General features: G+C 36.3%; 3 protein-coding genes across 3 annotated transcripts in view; 2 read left to right on the forward strand and 1 right to left on the reverse strand.

Moving 5' to 3' along the window:
* Positions 1-7,861, reverse strand: part of LOC125204427 (transmembrane 9 superfamily member 7-like) — an 8,703-nt gene extending 842 nt beyond the window's left edge. The window contains exons 1-7 of the mRNA XM_048103092.1: positions 7,701-7,861; positions 6,701-6,865; positions 6,495-6,604; positions 6,221-6,329; positions 6,017-6,129; positions 5,623-5,773; positions 4,789-5,536 (exon numbers count right to left, since the gene is read on the reverse strand). Coding sequence (XP_047959049.1) covers positions 4,789-5,536; positions 5,623-5,773; positions 6,017-6,129; positions 6,221-6,329; positions 6,495-6,604; positions 6,701-6,865; positions 7,701-7,814 — 1,510 coding nt within the window. The 5' untranslated portion in view covers positions 7,815-7,861. The remainder of the gene's footprint in view (positions 1-4,788; positions 5,537-5,622; positions 5,774-6,016; positions 6,130-6,220; positions 6,330-6,494; positions 6,605-6,700; positions 6,866-7,700) is intronic.
* On the forward strand, positions 1,334-3,346 carry LOC125204435. The gene is made up of 6 exons (XM_048103099.1): positions 1,334-1,933; positions 2,341-2,393; positions 2,464-2,551; positions 2,634-2,732; positions 2,806-2,933; positions 3,010-3,346. The coding sequence occupies exons 1-6, from the start codon at positions 1,706-1,708 to the stop codon at positions 3,044-3,046; spliced, it is 633 nt and encodes a 210-aa protein (XP_047959056.1). The 5' UTR covers positions 1,334-1,705; the 3' UTR covers positions 3,047-3,346.
* Positions 7,862-10,370: 2,509 nt separating the features above from the next.
* Positions 10,371-14,177, forward strand: LOC125204431 (protein ROOT HAIR DEFECTIVE 3-like). The gene is given in 19 exon segments (XM_048103096.1): positions 10,371-10,492; positions 10,573-10,639; positions 10,718-10,820; positions 10,939-11,009; positions 11,105-11,160; positions 11,193-11,344; positions 11,429-11,497; positions 11,587-11,678; positions 11,756-11,834; positions 11,991-12,156; positions 12,274-12,398; positions 12,473-12,735; positions 12,813-12,909; positions 12,988-13,146; positions 13,214-13,318; positions 13,407-13,501; positions 13,568-13,583; positions 13,585-13,665; positions 13,960-14,177. Coding segments are annotated over 19 exon segments (2,058 nt in total). The 5' UTR covers positions 10,371-10,419; the 3' UTR covers positions 14,149-14,177.
* Positions 14,178-19,401: the final 5,224 nt, after the last annotated feature.

Below are 19,401 nucleotides of genomic sequence, written 5' to 3' on the forward strand. Positions count from 1 at the left end.
CAAATACTATCTTTTGGATTGATATTTACCAAATTCTTTAATTCATTAGGCAATATATTTCCAAGACTGTAATATGATGGGCAAAGAAATGAAAGAATACCAACATACAATATCTATAGACTATAATAATGTTAATACACCTTTTAATTTAGATCAAACAAATTTAGTAGGCAGCCTACAAATTAGCAAAAATATTGGGATTTAGCCATTTAGGTAATACTACCATTTTCCAAATACAACAATTAGGTACTCAATAAAAAACCGCATTCCACATATAAAAGGATGTATGGAATTTTATTTTTTATTTTTTCCCAAATATTAGAATTAGGCTGATTAATCAGACCACCAATAATAAATCAACCACACAATATATTGGCGCAATTAACTTTTTTTCTTTTTAAATTAACCCTCTTTTGTCGCCAACCAAAAATCCATAACAAATGGTGACATAAGCCTCAAGCATAGAATAACGTTTGTAAAATCCTTAATTTGGACACAAATTGCAATGATTTGCAACAATATGTAAGCTTCTTAAATGCAAATAATATACATTTAGTAATGTAATTGCTATAAGGCCAAAACACTTACTCCTCAAGCACACAATCCAAAGCACAATAAATGAAAATATAAATAGTTTTCAAGCTTAATTTAGTAATGTAAGGATGCCCAATTTCCAAGATTTCCTCATATATTCAAATCATTCTGGAAGAAAGGAATCTCATTTTTTTCCACAAATGACAAAACCTAAAACCTTAGGTCAATAAGAATAAAACCTTGAGCTCCCATTTTCAAGAATTGAAAACCTAACCTAGAGCTTCCTTCTCTAAGAATTCAAATAATCTTCACAAATCAAAAATAAAGGAAAATTACCCTAAAAAATCATGAATTCTAGTATAATGTTGATGTTTTCAATCAAACGATGATGTTTCTTTCGAGATAGATACTCATCAGCGGTGACGTCCACGTATAGTTTTACGAGTATCATATCAGATTTAATTTTACCAAAAAAATCTCGAGATAATTAATTGCTGACAAACCAAAACTTCATAACTTTTTCAGTTAATTCTTAATGAAGCGAAATCAAATCGATCGAAATATATTCAAAATTTATAACTTTTTCAACAATTTAATCTCATTTCTAAACCTAGAACAAAACAAAAAAGATTACTTGGAAGAGTTAGAAAAAGCAAAAACTTGGTAAATACAAACAAAAAAGAAAAACTGATTCAGAAGAAGCGGTTTCAGTTCACCTGATTCAAATTGCAAAATCCCAAATCCACTTTTTATTATAAAAATATTATCTTTGCAAAAAAACACACGAACACACAGTGAGAAGAGAAAACTCACCACTTTCTCTCTTTCTCTTTAACCATGGCGGCCACCCCACTTCTTCTTCTTCTCCCAATCACCACTCTCAATTCGCCGCAGCAAGCTTCAATCTTTCGCGTTACAATGTCCTCCTGCCTCTCCTTCTTCCTCCTCCTCACCCTCTCCATCCTCCTCTTCACCCTCTACACAATCTTCAAGAATCACAATGGCGGAAAGGGGGAAGAGGGCTCAGTAAAAATCCAATCTTTACCCGAAAACGCCGCCGAGAGGCCGAATCAGGAAACGGGCCGGGAGCCCGGCCCGGGGAGTTCGGCCCGGTCCCTTCTTCTCGAGATCTTGCCGCCGGAATGGGAGGCCCTTTTGGGTGGAGGGGAGGATGCTGGTGAGGAGAGCGGGCCGGGCCGGGAGGATAAGAAGAGGAGGAAGAAGCGGGCCAGGAAGAAGAAGGCCGGGCCGAGTGAGGAGGAGGAGGAGGAAAGGGAAGGAGGAGTTGGTGTGTTTGTATCCTTTCACAAAGAGTTGTAGTGCTACGCAGAGGAAGATCAAGCAGCAGTATGATCAGCTTGTCAAGTCTCATGGATCAAATGGATTGACTCTTGATCAGGTTTTTTTTTTTCAATTTTTACCCAATTTTGTTTTTTAATTATAAGTTGGTTGATTGTGATTTGTGAATGTGGTTAAAGACTCAATCTTTTGTTCAATGCTTTAGCTATTGAGAAATGCCATTAGTATTTGAAGAGAATGTTAGTTTGACTGAATGTATACTGTACTTGAACTAGGATTGTTGAGGCTGTGTGCATCTTTAGATAGGTTTGGATTTGAGAATTGAGACTATATATAGATACATATAATTTGTTGATAGTTGATTTAGGTAGTTGGTTTCTTGATTTATGTCTGATTTTATGAATCTATTTGATGCTGCAAAAAATTTCTAGCACTTGGCACATTTGAAGTTTATCCAAAATTAGAAACTGAAACTTGAGTATTCTGTGTTACTTTTTTATGTTGCAGGTTGGACAATTCGTCAATTGCCTGGTTGAAGCGAGAAACGAGCTGCAAAGCAAGTACGTTTGTCGTATACCTTTAAATTACGAGTTAAATTAAGTTTCTTAACCGTATGTTCGTAAACATCAGATCCGAAGTCATCAAGAGGAGATTCACAATCACCAAGGCCCTTCTGTTTAAGGCCGACAGATCCTCCTTTGACCGCCTCCGGCAACAGGTGCAGGAAAATCACTCTCGAGTCTAAGTCATATTTTCGTCCACGCCATCTACTGAATCCCGATATCCTTTGTCATGTATAGATATACAAGCTGGAACTAGAGCAGAAGAGACTAGAAGAGGACGCTTTCGTCTATAACTGGCTTCAACAGCAGCTTAAGGTCTCTCCCGCATACAAGAAGGTACGTGTTACTTTATACTATCCGGCCACTGGATTGGGGGTGCGATTTTTCTGATATCTCCTCATCTTGAAAGATGCTAGAAATCAGCGCGTGTATGGAGACGAAAGCAAAGTCCAGCAGCCCTGAAGAGAGCCAAGACGCCAGCTTCTGCGATATATCATTTGAGGAACTACTAGCACAAGAGAAGAAGGACGCATTTTGGTACGTTTTGAACTCTTTTCTCGTATATTTTCATAGAGAGAGGTGTCATTGTGATGGTGTTTGTTGTGTGCTGCAGGCAGAGAAACGGGAAGCTGAGAACGTGCTCGGGGTGAGAGACGAAGTTTAGCTGAAACTGATTTTAGGTGATTCAGTAATAACATGTACATCCAAAATCCAAAAATCACTCACTGCTGCAGGAAAATCTGATGCTGACTATGCTCTCTTGGATTCATTTCATTACAGAATCTTGAGGTGTTTCAACTTTTTGTTCCTCAATTACCAGTTTTTGTGTTAGTGGAGTGTAATCCATCCAGCATAGTGCAAACAGATTTTCTGTAAATCAAGTTTTTGCATAACTTTTTTGTCATTTATACCAACCACAGTTTGATATGAACTAGTCTTCTCTCTGTCCATGTATTGTCAATCTATTTATTCTTAGAGTAATGGTCAATTTTGGTCTCAAACATATGATCAAAATACGATTTTGGTCCAAAACATTTACTGTTTGAAAAACAGATCCATAATAAATGAAAATGTCGACGAAGTAGTCCTTATTGACGGAACCGTAAAAAAAATACCACTCCGACGAATTTCATTTGTTATGGAACGGTTTTTCAAAAAGTGAATGTTTTACACCAAATTCGTATTTTGGTCATATATTTAGAATCAAAATTGACTTATACTCTTACTCTTATTTACCCCACTAGTCCACGAAAAATAGTGATGTTGGACGACACGAATTTTAATGCACAATTAATAAAATATGAGAACAAAAAACATGGTTAAAATACACAAAATAAGAGAAAGTTTACATGTACAGATAGGGATTCATTTTGTAGTAAACAAACCAAAATGAAAAAATATGATTACTTTGTATGAACAAAAAACAAAATGGCTAAAAGTGGATTCAGTTTGAATTATATCTAAGATTTATTTATAGTCAAACGAAAGTAAATTAGAAATGTACTCAAATTATAATACATAAATTGGGACTTATAGCTACACGAAATGTTAATTTATGTATAAATGATTGGAGAGCCTAAGGAAAAATGGGTGAAGCCACAAGAAAGAGGGAAATGTTCATCAATCAAGAGAAAATTATCAAAATAGAAGAATAACTAAGAAGAGCATATGATATATTATAAACTACAATTCGTATAATTGGTTCTTCCAGCATGTCTAGGATCTGTCTACTATCAAAGTTCTTCAAAATCTTAAAGACTCCAGAAAAGTGACGTCGCCGTCGACAAACACGAAAAAACTAAGAATACAAGACAAGCCCTACATAGGCAGCAGAAAATTGAGATTTTGCAGCAGTAAACATTTACACAGTTTAAAGCTCATCCTGCAAATCGGAGGTACCTGATATGATATCACTTGTCTTCCATCCCAAAGACTTCTTAACATCCGTGAAATTGTCAGAATCTCTCGCTCCTATGTTGTGCTTAATCGATCTTCACGGAGGAGTATATCTTCCGGACAAACCAGAAGCAAGCATAGAACCCGATAGTTCCGGTCAGGGCAAAGAAAGCATATGATGCGATGAGCATGTACCCGAAATACAGAATACCCGAAACGAGCTTGGTGATTTCCAGCTTGGTGAAGAAGTAGAAAGCTGAGTACAGGAAGAGGTACAGAGCGGAGGAGCCAGCTGTCAGATAAGCTCTCCACCACCAGTTATAGTCTTCGCTGCAGAGCTGGAAATAGCAGAGGACGATTGTGATCTCTGCGGATGTGACTATCAAGATCACGAAAACGATGAAGAGGAAGCCGAAGATGTAGTAGAACTGGTTCAGCCAGATGGAAGTCAAGATGAAGAATAACTCGATGAAAACTGCACCGAATGGAAGAATGCCTCCGATGAGCACAGAGAATATTGGTTTCATGTACCAGGCCTGTTCGGGTACCTGCCTCGGGATTTTATTTGTCTTCACAGGATCTTCAACGGCAGGCTTTTTAAATCCCAAATAACTACCAACAAATACCAATGGTACTGATATTCCAAACCACAGACATACAAGCGCAAACATTGTTCCAAAAGGTACGGCACCAGATGACTTTTCACCCCAAATGAGTGCATTCAACACAAAGAAGACTGCAAAGAGTATACCGGGGAACATGAAGGCTGTTTTTAAGGTGTTCCTCTTCCACTCAGTGCCCTTGAACATTTTGTAAAGACGGGCAGACGAGTATCCACCGAACAACCCCATAAAAACCCACAAGAGAACCATAGCTGTCATCAGCCCACCACGGTTGGAAGGAGATAGGAAACCAAGCAATGCGAAAATCATTGTGACGAGTGTCATTGCAAAGATCTGAATGCCGGTACCAACGTAAACACACAGCAATCCATAGTTTGATGGTGCTCTAAAAACATCTCCATGAACCAGCTTCCACCCAGTTTCTTCTTGAGCTTCATCTTGGGTTTCCAATTGATTATAGTTGGCAATATCCTTGTACAGAGTTCTCATCATTATCATGGCAACCATTCCAGAAAGGAAGAGGACAATCATCAAGGAGTTAATGATTGAAAACCAGTGAATCTGATCATCGTTCATGAGAAGGTAAGTATCCCACCTGGATGCCCACTTGATATCACTCTCCTGCAACAATCTCGTGTTATTGTTGTTGGAGGACCAACAAAAGATATTAGTAGGGTACTTGAATTCTTAGGGTTACAGGAGCTTACCTTGAAAGTAACGTCGTAAGTAAATACGATGTCTTTGTCTTTATCCACTTCCTGTGGTACAGTACTACCCTGAACCATATTTTTGGTGTTTTGGTTGCACGTTGGCACGTTAGGGTTCTTTTCATCCCACTCCTTGAACTCATGGTTAATGCTGCAGAAACAATATTGGAAAAAAGGAATGAAAATTCAAAAAAAAAAAAAAACTTCAAGAAGAAATTAACTGTAGAGACCAAAATGGAAGCCCTAGGTATTCTATATATGGATGTGGAAAAATCATTCCAATATCATATTTTTTTTCTCATAGAAACTCCAAATACAACTTCAAGAGTATTCTGTACATGCAACTATGCAAAGTAATCTGAGCTACTGCAGTTATAAAAAAAAAGTAACACACCTTCCAGGGGATACTTCAAATCCAACAATTCGAGCAGTATCAGTCTCAGGATCTTTATGATACTTAACTCTGAAGCTTAAGTGGTTATGAATAAAATATTTCTCCTCTTTGCTCTGGAAAATATTTACATGCATTAAAGCAATTAGATGTGTATGCAATATACATTTAAATCAGACTTTAACATAAAAAAAGAGACAAACTAACCCCAGCATAGTTTCCCTTGAATCCTACACGATAACCATGCTCATAAGTTGTAGATGGAATTCCATCTCTCCTTTGCCTAAGTACAGCTACTGGAAGATTATCCAGAATCCTGCATTAGGTTTCAGTTTCGGATGTTATCATGAAGAATGAATAAAGAAATCATCACCAGCTATCATCCTACGGTAGAGGAAGAGGATGGATAATGCCAAAAAAAGACAAAGCAAAAAAAGGACAGCAGCAAGAAAGAACTCAGATGTGCTTGGTTTACACTTACATATTGACTCTGTACTCGTCATCTATTTTTTCCTTGAAATCTTTTGCAGCTTGAGCATCAAGATGACTTTTGCAAGCCACCGTACAAGATTTTTCTTCCCTCATGTTAAACTAATATTGCAAATCATAACAGTTCATATTAGGAACTGAGGGATAATAAACAGAGTAAACAGTGTACAGAGTTTTTATCCAGTCGTGAATGCTTACAGTATAAATTGAATTTTCTATACGGTCGCCTCGAAGCACCTCACCAAGGTTTTCAGCAACATTCTGAATCTTAGTTGGCTTGCAGTATTTCAAGAAATAATAGTCATATGGAAGTTGTGTCTTAGTAGATGACAGCTTGTTCACTTTCACAGGAAGTTCATCCCCCTGTTATGAATGGGAAGGAAAAGTGTTACACTTGGAGAAGGCATAATACTTGCACTCATTTTTTAAAAAAAGAAAGCAACTGATGAAATCTAACATTTGGCAAAGCAAGAAGAGGAATCAGGTAGTAAATTATGTGCATCTAACAAAAGGGTTATGCTTCTGCATTAGATCAACACTGGCCATCTTGAAGGAGGAAAAATAAAACTTTATCCACGACTGGCACATGGAGAACCAGATCGAGCTCAGAAATTTATACATAAGTGTTATCAACTAATTCGCATTTCCGTATAAAATCCTTAGCCATACATACTACCAAAAAACGCTTCACTATTATGGGCTTTATGCAGCACAGTTACCAATTCTAGATCCACTTTGACCTCTTCTTACAAGATAGCGACTAGAAATCAACATAAAACCATCACGAGAAATATAAATGGAATCCATTTGAATCAAACATTAGCAGTCAAACCTAGAAATACAGCAGAACAAAAGCAACACATGCAGCCCCAATCACTGAAGTCAAACACTCACATGAAGCATCATAAACAATTAAAACAATTTTTTTAATCATACACACCAATGCCACCTATCCAAACACATAAAGCAGTAAAAACCACTTTTCACACTCAATACGCCCCCAAAAACCCCGGATCGCCCCAAAATCATCCAATAACCGATCAGATAAGCATAAACCCTAGATCTCCACCGATCAACGGAAGAATAGAGGAACAAAGTTCACATAAAGCCAACACGCCACCGACAGATCTAATCGCCGAGGTTTATCCAGCTAAACCTCGATCTAGAGCTCAAAATTGAGAGATGGAAGAATCGTTACTCTTGCAAAATCACGAGGCGCAACGCCGGGGAGGTAGAAGGAATGCGCCGACGAGAACAAGACGAGCAAGCAGGAAACAATGGCGGCGACCCGATCCGGGCTTCGGCGACCCATCTCTCTCGATTCGGATCCTTCTGCGAAGAGAGAGAAATTCAAGTAAAACGAAATGAACGGTGGATCAAATAGAGGTTTTATAGTCGCTACTATTTATAAAGTCGCATTTGTTGCACACGACTTTTTTGTTAATGAGATGTGACTTGATTGGGGTATTGGTGAAATGTCGCAATTAAACGGATATTTATTGGTCAATATTTGGTGATATGCTATCTGATAATGTAATTAATGAACAGCTTGTGTTGAAAGAAAAATGATTTTATACTTTATATAGGAAAAGAAACATGTTTGGTTCATGTTGTGTGTGTTTTCAATTTAAGTAATTAGAGATAATTACCATACATCTGCTGATAAGGGCATTAGCAACGCGGGCCCGTCATGAAGGGACGAGACGATCGTGAGCTGCATTGTCGGGGGTAGAGGGTCCGGATGTATCACTGGGGCACGAGAGCTAGTGGGCCACTCGCCTCGCACACTTGCAAAGCCCGTGCCTGACTTAGCCAATTAGAACGGACCGTACAGTTCATTAGTTGAACGATTAAGTAAGTTTTATTTCGGTCGTTTAAATTAATTTTTACAAAGCAATAAAATTGATACTAGTATTTTCCCTTATTTCTAGTTCATATGATCGTTTTCCACTTTTTTCTTTTTACTCCATTCGTCCCATAGAAATAGACCATATTTCTTTTTTCGTCCGTCATATACAAATAGTTCGTATCTGTTAATGGTAACCTTTTTCATCACTAGGGGTGTAAATTCGGGTACCCGCGGGTACCCAAACCCGAAAATTCGGGTACCCGAACCCGAAATCTCAAAAATGTCATACCCAATACCCGACCCGTATGTGAATTCGGGTACCCTAATATCCGATGCGGGTACCCGAACCCAACTAATCGGGTACCCATAAACCCGAAATTATTATATTTAAAATTTATTCTTTTATATAAATTAAATTGTGATGAGAATAGAAATTATTAAAAATAACACAATACTTATACTATTTATTGATTATAATTCTATATTATATAAAATAGACATTAGACAAATAGACACTACTTAATTTTAAAATAAAATTTTTTTTGGTATAAATTGAAACATAAAAGAGATTAAAATAATTTCTTAAGACATTAAATGAACATGTAAATAAAATGGAGAAAACATAACTAATTAACTATATATTTTCAAAAGATAACAAGTAAGAACATAAATAATGCAACATGAACCGAACACGAATGTAAAGAAGTATTAAAGTCGAGATAATAGAACAATAAAATGTCAAAGCAACCAAACATAATCCAAATAGTAAACTAAGAACTTTATAACCCAAAATATTTATCACAAATACATAATTAATCGGGTTTAATCGGGTATTAGTCGGGTACCCTAATACGGGTTTCGGGTACCCTAAACCCGAAGAATCCTAACATTAACTACCCAAACCCGTAACCCGATAACCCGTCGGGTACCCAAAACCCGATCGGGATATTGGGATATCGGGAATACCCGTCTCCCATTCTTAACTTTTTCAGGCCCATTCTCACCTTTTCATTTATAAATAAATAAACATAAAGAAATTTTAAAGATCACATCATAAGAGATACGAACCTAAAATCATAGGAAATACGAACCAAACAACTCTAACACTAGATCAACACACGCTCAAGGAAGAAGAAAATATCCATTAAAGTTCGGTATTTAATTAGTTTGAGGGAAAAGTTGGTATTTTTTGGTTCGAAAAAGTTTGGTAATTAGTTATAAAGAGAATTCAATACAACCACTCTATTTTTAGCTATAAAAAATATTTTTCTCTCATCTTCAATTTTTCACATTTTACAAACACACAAAATCACGTACGCCTATTTAGGATCCTCCCTTTGTTCGCACAATTCTCCGATCTCCCAATCTCCGGCAGCTCTCCGCCGTCGCATTGAATTTCTCCATTTTATTCCGTCCATGGGTACGCCTACAACATTATATTTTGTTGTTTTTATTATACAAATGCATTGATCAAATAATCTGCTAAAATAAATATCAAAGAATTTTTTGGTATTGGATGGCGATATTATCAATGCATTTATTTGCTTTGTTTTGGTTATTTAATTTTTATACGATGCTGGTATAGCTGGACCATGGAGTATTTCTTTTGATTTATGTTTAATTTTTTTTTTGCATGAAACATTAGATTTTTTGAATCATATAAAATGTAGACATAATTTTTTTTCCGAGAAGAATTGGAGGTATCGAATTAGCTACAACCTCGTTGAGAGCGAGTAGTACTTCGATAGCTTCCCTGTTGCATCGTATGCATGAGTTCGCGTACAAAATGCAGATAAAAAATGATCTTGTACGAGGCTTCTCGTCGCGAATTCATTATCACATGCATATGATTGCACTATGCACACATTTGTGTTTGCATGTTGAGAATTTGAGATTATAGTGCAATGCCATGTTGAAGTATTGTTAGCGGGTTTGTGTTAAATGAAATCACTATCTTGGAAGTAAGTGATTCTTCATAACAACGGTTGATTATCCAGATAAAGAGTGTTGCTCGACTCACCTCATAGACGGTGATGGTAACTTCAACGTTGAGGGGGTCGACATATTCATGAAAGAAGTGAAACTAGCAGAATGCGGGCTTTCTTATGCAGTAGTAGCCATCATGGGCCCTCAGAGCAGCGGTATAGTTTTTGATACTTAGTGATTGCCATTTGCCAACTATCATCCCGGGTTGCGTGAAATACGTTTCCTTTTTTGACAGGGAAGAGTACATTGATGAATCATCTCTTCAATACTAATTTCAGAGAAATGGATGCTTTCAAGGGAAGGCACGCATTTTTTTGACTCTGCTATTGTAGTTTGTTTCGTTATTTGTTTCAGATTTCGATACTTTTCAACTCTATCAGGTCCCAAACCACAAAAGGTATATGGATGGCTAGGTGCGTCGGCATGGAACCTTGTACTGTTGTCATGGATTTAGAGGGTACTGATGGAAGAGAACGAGGAGAGGTCTAACCAATTTCTACCAAGTGACTGTTAACATTCTTGTGGCCTTTTGTGAGCATGCAATATGTTTTCGTTTTTCTTTCCCTCGGAACCAATCAGTTGTTATTTTGCTCTTCTCCAGGATGATACTGCATTTGAGAAACAAAGTTCTCTTTTTGCCCTTGCTGTATCGGATATAGTTCTGATAAACATGTAAGTTTTTTGAACTGCATTAAATGTGGACTAGCTTTTGTTCCATGTTAATGACTATAGTGTTTTTAGGATTATTGATATATTACAATATTCAGGTGGTGTCATGACATTGGCCGTGAGCAAGCTGCAAATAAACCTCTCCTGAAATTTGGTTAACATTTTCTCTTTAATTATAGGTGGCAGATCTAAGAAAGCGATTTCACCAATCAATAGCACCCGGTGGGCTTGCCGGTGATAGGCGTGGTGTAGTTCCAGCTTCAGGCTTTTCATTCAGTGCACAAGAAATATGGAAGGTCATAAAGGAGAACAAGGACCTTGACCTGCCTGCGCACAAGGTAGCGACGCGTACATATTTTTAGGACTAGAACAAACTTCGTTGGACGTCTAAACATTTTGAAGGCTTGCTTGTTCGCTTATAGGTCATGGTTGCTACTGTCCGTTGTGATGAGATCGCTAATGAAAAGTACACAGCTTTCAGTGAAAATGCGGTATTAATCTTATGACAAGTATTATTAGAGCTGTTCTTTTCTGTTTCTGATAAACTTATGAATTGTTAAGTTGCTTTTCATATTTCCAGGAATGGCGTGAATTAGAAGAGACAGTAAAGACTGAACTAGTACGAGGGTTCGGGAAGAAGCTTACATCAATTATTGATGTTTGTATAAAAGAGTAAGTCAATCAGATTTAATTATGGCTCTTTGTCATGTTTAAACAACTTTGTCATGTTATTTACTTTCCCATGTTAGGTATGATTATGAAGCCACATTTTTCGACGAAGGAGTGAGAACTGCAAAGCGGAAGCAATTGGAAGATAAGCTTTTACTGGCATGTTTCTTAGTCTTGTATCATACATTGATGTCAGAATCATGCTTCTTTGTGCACATGAGTATTTTTCCCGGCTGAATTGTTGCATTTATCTTGTCTGTTAATGCTTTGTTTCATTTGCTGTTTTTACTTACAGTTTTCCTTTGTTTTCATTAGCTTGTCCAACCTGCGTACCAATCCATGTTGGGACATATACGCGCAGGAACCTTGGATAAGTTCAAAGAAGCATTTAACAATGCCTTAAACGAGGGAAAAGGATTCTCTGCAGCTGCACGCGACTGTACTAAGCTCTGTATGTCTCGGTTTGATGAAGAGGCTGAAGGTATGGTTATCCAACGTGTTTTTCGCAATGTCCTTAATGTGCTACAAGTTTGCAGCAACCTTGTTTTTTGATGATCATGAGAATTGGTTTATCGTGTGATTTATCGCTGCTTTGCAGGCGTTCATATTGAGCAAGCAAACTGGGACGCTTCTAAAGTGAGAGAGAAACTTAGCCGTGACATTGACGCGCATACTGAATCAGTTCAGACAGCCAAGTTGTCGGAGCTTACAAGCACGTATGAGGTGAGAAATAGTCTTATTAGATCTTGTCCTGTATTCATGTTGTGATCCTTCGTACTAATTTCTCGTATCTTCAGGCTAAGTTAGACGAGGCATTGTCTGCGCCCGTTGAGGCTTTGTTAGATGGAGCTAGCAGTGACACATGGCCGGCAATCAGGAAACTTCTCCAGCGCGAGAGAGAAAAATCCGTTTCTGGATTTTCCGGTGCGCTTTCTGGTTTTGAAATGGATAACTCAACCAAGGATAAAATGGTGTCGAAGTTGGAGACTCATGCAAGAGGGATCGTTGAAGCGAAGGCAAAAGAAGAAGCTGGAAGAGTTTTGATCCGTATGAAAGATAGGTATTCGTCGTATTCATTGTATGGCCTTTCGATATATGTTGCTGGTTTATTCATAACTGTTTCTGGCTGAAAACTAGGTTCACGACGCTATTTAGCCACGATTCTGATTCGATGCCACGTGTCTGGAATGGAAAAGAAGATATTCGAGGAATTACTAAAACTGCGCGTGCTTCTGTATGATTTTGTCTACTTAGATCTGTCATTGGACTATTAGTTCTCCAATAACTTCTGTTGTATGTTTGTTTTATTCAGTCGTTGAAGTTGCTATCGATTATGGCTGCCATCCGGCTGGAAGACGATGCTGATAACATCGAGAACATCTTGTCCCTTGCTCTTATGGACCCGAAAGCTGCAGCTTCTGCAAATAAGAGTATCACAGCGGACCCTCTGGCCTCGAGCAGTTGGGATAAGGTAGTCCAAGCATTATTCTTTCGTTTCGTTTCGTTTCTCTCTTGCTCATTGTTTATTCACTTCCCAGATTCCAACAACCCGAACCTTGCTAACACCGGTCCAGTGCAAATCTCTATGGAGGCAGTTTAAATCCGAGACCGAGTATACAGTCGGTCAGGCAATCACTGCTCAGGTAAACTTGACATACCAACGCTCGTCGAAAAATTAGGCTTCATTTCTTGATCACTATTTCTTATGCTGCTTTATTTCTCCAAAATCAGGAGGCCTGCAAGAGAAACAACAACTGGCTACCGCCTCCATGGGCAATCCTCGCGCTATTTATCTTGGGTTTTAACGAATTTATGACGCTTTTGAGGTACTCACCATCTCCTCATGTGTTTGCTGATGGTGTATTTTGACACTTCACCCTTTATTTTGACAGAAATCCTTTGTACTTGGGGAGTGATTTTCATGGGATTTCTGCTCGTGAAAGCCCTCTGGGTGCAATTAGACGCCTCCAACGCCTTCCGTCTTGGCTTTGTAAGTGAATACTCACTTCTCTAGCTAACAAAATACTACTACTGTCTATGACTCTATTGCCTTAAAATGTTTCAACTCAGATTCGTGTTTTTTCTAATATTCGTTCTACTTTGGTCGCACAAGGCAGACAATCTCATACTTTTCGGATAGTGTTGCGAGTCACCAAGAGTTTTAACTCTAAACAAACTCTATATATGTGTTTGTTGGGAGCAAAGTTATGAGTTTCTTGACATGATCACATATGTTATAACATAGTCATTTTTGAGGTCTGATGTCTGTTTTTCACACCTACAGCTACCTGGGATTCTCTCAATATCCACCAAATTTCTCCCTACTGTAATGAACCTTATGAAGAAGCTAGCCGAGGAGGGCACAGCGGCTGCCACTCCAAATCAAGAGCGAAACGCGTCTAGTCAGTCGAAGAGCTCCCCGGCTTCCTCTGGGGTAACTTCATCTGACTCTGCACATAACAAAACACAGTAAGCAAACAGACACTTCCTCTTGTTTGAGGACTCCATCTATTAGTTTACTTTGGGGAGTGGTTTATTTTTTTTTTACAAAAAAAAAAAAAAAAATGCCCCATTTTTTTTCTATATTTTGTTGTTTTGGTGATAATCCTTAGTGTGATTATTTGGCTTAGTCTCCTTCAGTTTTGTATTATTGAATTTAATTTGTAATTAATTTGAACTTGGTCACCATCCATTTTGTATTTAAATTGGAAGTAATTGGCTTAATAAATGAGTGTGTGATAGTGGAATTTAGGGCCCACAAATTTATAAATTTAGCTTTTATACATCAAGTTCTGATTTTATTTCTGATTTTAAATCCAAATTTGGAGAATTGAATGCAACAATTCACGCTAAATTTGCTCACATATCTACACAATTAAATGAAATTCACTGTAATTGCTCAACACAAATCAATCTGGAGGATTAAATGCCAAGAACAAAATTTCAAGAACAGAGAACAAAATTTCAAGAACATAATTGCAAAATTTCAAGAACAAATTTCAAGAACAAAATTTCAATCTGAAACAAACTTTGCAAAATTTCAAGAACAAAATTGCTAAATTTCAAGAACAAACGCCAAGAACAAAATTTCAAAAACAAAAACTTCAATCTGGATGAATCAAAACAACACTGAATGAAAATCAGAGAGCAAAAAGAGCTGAGAGGCCATATGAACAAAATTTCAAGAACAAACTTTGCAAAATTAAAAGGAAGCAGAGCCCTCTTCGTGATTTTCACTACTCACATTCTGGAGGTCCCCCACACCCACAGCTGGAATGGGTTTGGGTAGGAGACAGTGAGGTCGGCGGAGGCGGCCGACGATTAGGGGCTAGGGTTCCCGAGAGTGGGGAGGAGGAGGAGGAGGAGGCGGTTGGAAGGCCTTTTGTCGGAGGAGGCGGCCGACGATTAGGGGCTAGGGTTCCCGAGAGTGGGGAGGAGGAGGAGGAGGCGGCGGTTGGAAGGCCTTTTGTCGGAGGAGGCGGAGGCGGCGGCGGCGGTAGTGAATTAGGGTTTGAGAGGGGTGGAGGGGGAGGGAGGGGGAGAGAGAGAGGGAGTTGGAGGGTGGGGGGTGTTTTTTTATGGTAGAGATGTAAATAAGTGAGAAGTGGGAGGGTAATTAAATTGTCCAAATATAGTAAGTAGAACCGGGACTCCTATTCCCGGACGTCCAAAAACGGAAAAACGGGACTAGTTTTGTATTATTGAATTTAATTTGTAATTAATTTGAACTTGGTCACCATCCATTTTGTATTTAAATTGGAAGTAATTGGCTTCAAACCACTGAGGCCATGATCTCTATGTTTCTCTTTTCCCCTTTTTCTTGCTGCATTTTCATTTTAAATATCCTATATCATGATATATTCAAATAATTTCTTAAAATTCGTGCAAAATCAAACGAGACATTTATTGATGAACGGAAGCAGTGCAATATAGATGAAGTAGGATTAGTAGCAAGCTAATTGGGCTTGATTTGAGCAAAAAATTCACCAATGGGCTCAGCCCAGAATAGCTTAATGGGCCTTTTTTTCTTTTTTTTTTTTAAGCATTACATTCCCTTAATTATCTTAATAATCCAAACTCTTAACTTAATAATCTTTGAAGGATCTAAATTATCTAATAACCTATTTTTATGAAAAATTGTTATGCACAATGCACCAATTTTGGCAGTTGGGATTTGAACTTATTTATTGTGGCAGGGAACAATATTATTTGATGTATATAACTATTTGTCAACTACCCTTTTAGTACCCCCAATCATAAACTGAAAATTATATTTTTGACGACTCTATTCATTTCTGGAAATTTGATTGTCACTCTGCATAAATTAACATTATGATTTCCATCTAAAATTTGGTCCCTTGTACGCCTCCCATAAAGCTGATGGTTCAAAAACTAGAAATTTTGAAATTGAAATTTATACATCACCTAAATCTAGGTATTATCACAATTAATATATAGTTGATGTTATTTAGTCTTAAGAAACACTTCACTTATGCTCTCACAACTACTTTTAAGCTATTATAATTTCACAATCATAATCTTTTTAGCATTAAGCCATTAACAAATATTTCAACACTACTTTTTTTTTCATTTCCTACTTATATATTTTAATTTAATAATTTATGAATAAATAAAAATGTTAAAAAATTCATTAAACAACAAAAGTTAGACCACATGGCGGAGTTTAATTGAGCGATGATTAACCACTTTGCATAGTGCTTTTACACTCCTCAAAGTGTAAAGCACCATATGAAGTGCTCTGACAATGATATGCTTTGCTGATCTGTGCACTACACGAAGTATTCAACAACACTCCGTTGGTGATGCCGTAAAACTTAGAAGATGTTCATCAATTTGTGATCATGAAATGACTAATTTGACCTTACCACTATATACAACATTATTCACAAATTAAATAATGCATTGAATATTTTGCTTAGTTCTTCATCTATAATGTACTACGTGATTGTATGTTGTCTTCTCTTTGTTCTGCAATTTTGAGCTGTTCCAGCCTAGCTTTTACAGCACATTGATTAATGCAATAAATGTATGTACGAGTAATGCAAACCAAGAAGTATTAATGGTAAAAGTTAGTTGATGCCATTTTTATTTTTTTCAAATTTGAAGACAGCATATATTATGAGTTTATCATTACTACTTGGTTGGTGGTATATTCGTACAATAATAACAGCATTGTCTGCCACGTCATTAGAGAAACGAACCACAAAATTGATAGTAGGGACAATCGGAACAAATACGGAGTACTAATTTAGACAAAAAATGCGATGCGCGCATCTTAATTTTATGCATGTGGGTCGGATCAATCTGGATCCAATTTGAACCGATCCAAATACCAGTGCGTTTATAGACATATTTTCATGTGCATCAAGTGTAGGCATAATCAACGAATGTTCGGGTATGATCACAAGTACGAGTGTGATCACCAGATGTGCAAGTGTGATCGTCAAATCTTAGTTTAAGTGTACAAATCCGCAGATTATACTCATGTGTGCACAATATAATATTGTAATACCACATTTTACATCTCTAGCAATCGAATTAGCAATAAATCCATGTATTCATATTATGAATGAGTATAAAAATTAACATAAAAATAATTTGAGTTTATAATATTTAATACTCAAATCTCTTTACATGATGGAGATATATATATTTATTTAAATAAAATCCTAATAGTTACAAGAGAAATTGAATTGTTGGTTAAAGTGAATATTTTGTTAAATTACTTATAAATGGAATGTTTTTATTTAAATTTAAATAATGGCAAGTGATCTCATGATCGAATAGCACCACTCATAATTTTATAAGTAACCCTGACCCATTTTGTGAACCAAATTAGTCGAATATAAATTGGTGGTATTCTCATCTGTGACATTATTCCCAAGATTCATTACTAACCATGAATTTAATTGGAAGGCTCCACACATTAATAATAATGGAAACATTCTCAACATCATTTTCTTCTATTTTCTTCTCTCAAAATCAATGTCAAAATTGATATGGTCATCTCATTTCAAATGTTTGGGACCGTAATCTATAGAAATGACAATTAGTCCCACACGAAATGTAACGTAATACAGTCATTTAGAAAATCAATATCATTTGTTTGTTACAATTTCATAATCAAAAGAGTAATCAATGTAAAGATTGGCAACAAAATTCGATAGATCGAAATTTTTCAATAATTTGAATTTTATCATAGCTCTTTTTCCATTCTAGCTATGGTAAAATACAAGAAAATTTGAAACAACTTAATATTGTGCTACTTTTGAAATAAAATATTTGTGAGTAGTGAATTAAACTTGATTTTCACACACTTACTCACTCACACTAATTAATAGAAACCTATATTTTAACACAGCACTTATAATTTTGTTCCTATATTTGCCCTATCCTACCTAATTTATAGATTTATCAGTGGTTGAACGTGGATCTATTTGATCAACCTATGTATTCATAGAAAATTTATCCAAATTTATGTATTAAATAATAAAGTGGTACGTTTAATAGGATGAGGCAGTGAGGCACCATATTGCTAACATTATAATATGGTTTCAAATTTAATTAAATGCTGTTAATTACTGATGAAAATTTGAATGCATCCGAATTTGAGCTGTTCTCGTATCTTCAAATTGGAAGAGTTCATGTTTTTCGTGATTCTACTAGAATATTAGTGATGGGAACCTATTTAATTAGTATCAAGTCTACAAAAATATGCATTTATGGACAAATTGAGAGGTCCAGACACAGTAATAGAAAATTAATACTATTATTATATAGTATAATTAATCAACATTATCATATAGAACCATAAAATGTTGTTGTAATTTATACATATAGGATATAAAAAAATAACTAAATTTTCTCTAAATTTATAAAAATTGATCAGTGTGAAAATCATGATCGTCCACTTACTTAGTCAACTTTAACAAACCTTTAATTAGCTAGCTTTTACAAAGAAAAAAATACATGTATAATAATTAAATTAGTTGGAGGCAAGTAATCAATGGATCCAGAAATTGATTTTGAAATATAATTACAATATTTTACAAGGGTTGTAGTGTAGATAAATGGGGCAGTTAGCTCTCTAGATTTTGTGTTGCAAGTACAATTATTAGTATTTCTTTTTTTCTTGAATGGGAAAATCTCACTAATCCTCAACCGAATTATTAATTTATAATTTACCGATTCAACAAATTTTATAAGTCCATACCTACACTTGCTATTATTATATGATAATTGAGTAGCTAGTACATTAATCTATAAGCTAATACTATAGGTCACTCTTGCTTTATTTTTGTGAGGTGTCGTAATTTAATACGAGAATAGAGCCTTTAATACTATTTGGAAGCTGGTTTATTTTGTTTAGCTGGATTAAGAAAGTATAAAAATACTATTTTGACCTAGAACCAATTAATGTTATAATGGGTGAATTCGTGATCAAATTCAAAGGTGATGAATTCGATTATAAATATGTGTGAACATTTAAATAAAAAATAGGAGGTACACGTTTTTCCTCGCATTTCAAGAAAAAAAAACTCACTATGTCCTACTTTAGAAGTTCCGGTTGAGTTCGACACAAGTTTTAAGAAATGGAGTATATAGGAAAGTTGATGAAAAAAAGTAGTGGAATGTGAGTCCTATTTTTATATATTAGTTTTATAATATAACGTGAGTGGAAAAATGTATATCAAACATATGTACG

This window comes from Salvia hispanica, chromosome 2, assembly GCF_023119035.1.
Source record: "Salvia hispanica cultivar TCC Black 2014 chromosome 2, UniMelb_Shisp_WGS_1.0, whole genome shotgun sequence".
Classification (NCBI taxonomy): Eukaryota; Viridiplantae; Streptophyta; class Magnoliopsida; order Lamiales; family Lamiaceae; genus Salvia; species Salvia hispanica.

What these genes read in the sequence shown, in the direction of transcription:
- LOC125204435 (XM_048103099.1), top strand. Translation starts at nt 1,706, where the DNA reads ATGCTGGTGAGGAGAGCGGGCCGGGCCGGGAGGATAAGAAGAGGAGGA. An exon ending in TTGACCGCCTCCGGCAACAG is followed by an intron (nt 2,552 to 2,633) that starts GTGCAGGAAAAT and finishes TGTCATGTATAG; the next exon opens with ATATACAAGCTGGAACTAGA. An exon ending in GAGAAGAAGGACGCATTTTG is followed by an intron (nt 2,934 to 3,009) that starts GTACGTTTTGAA and finishes TGTGTGCTGCAG; the next exon opens with GCAGAGAAACGGGAAGCTGA.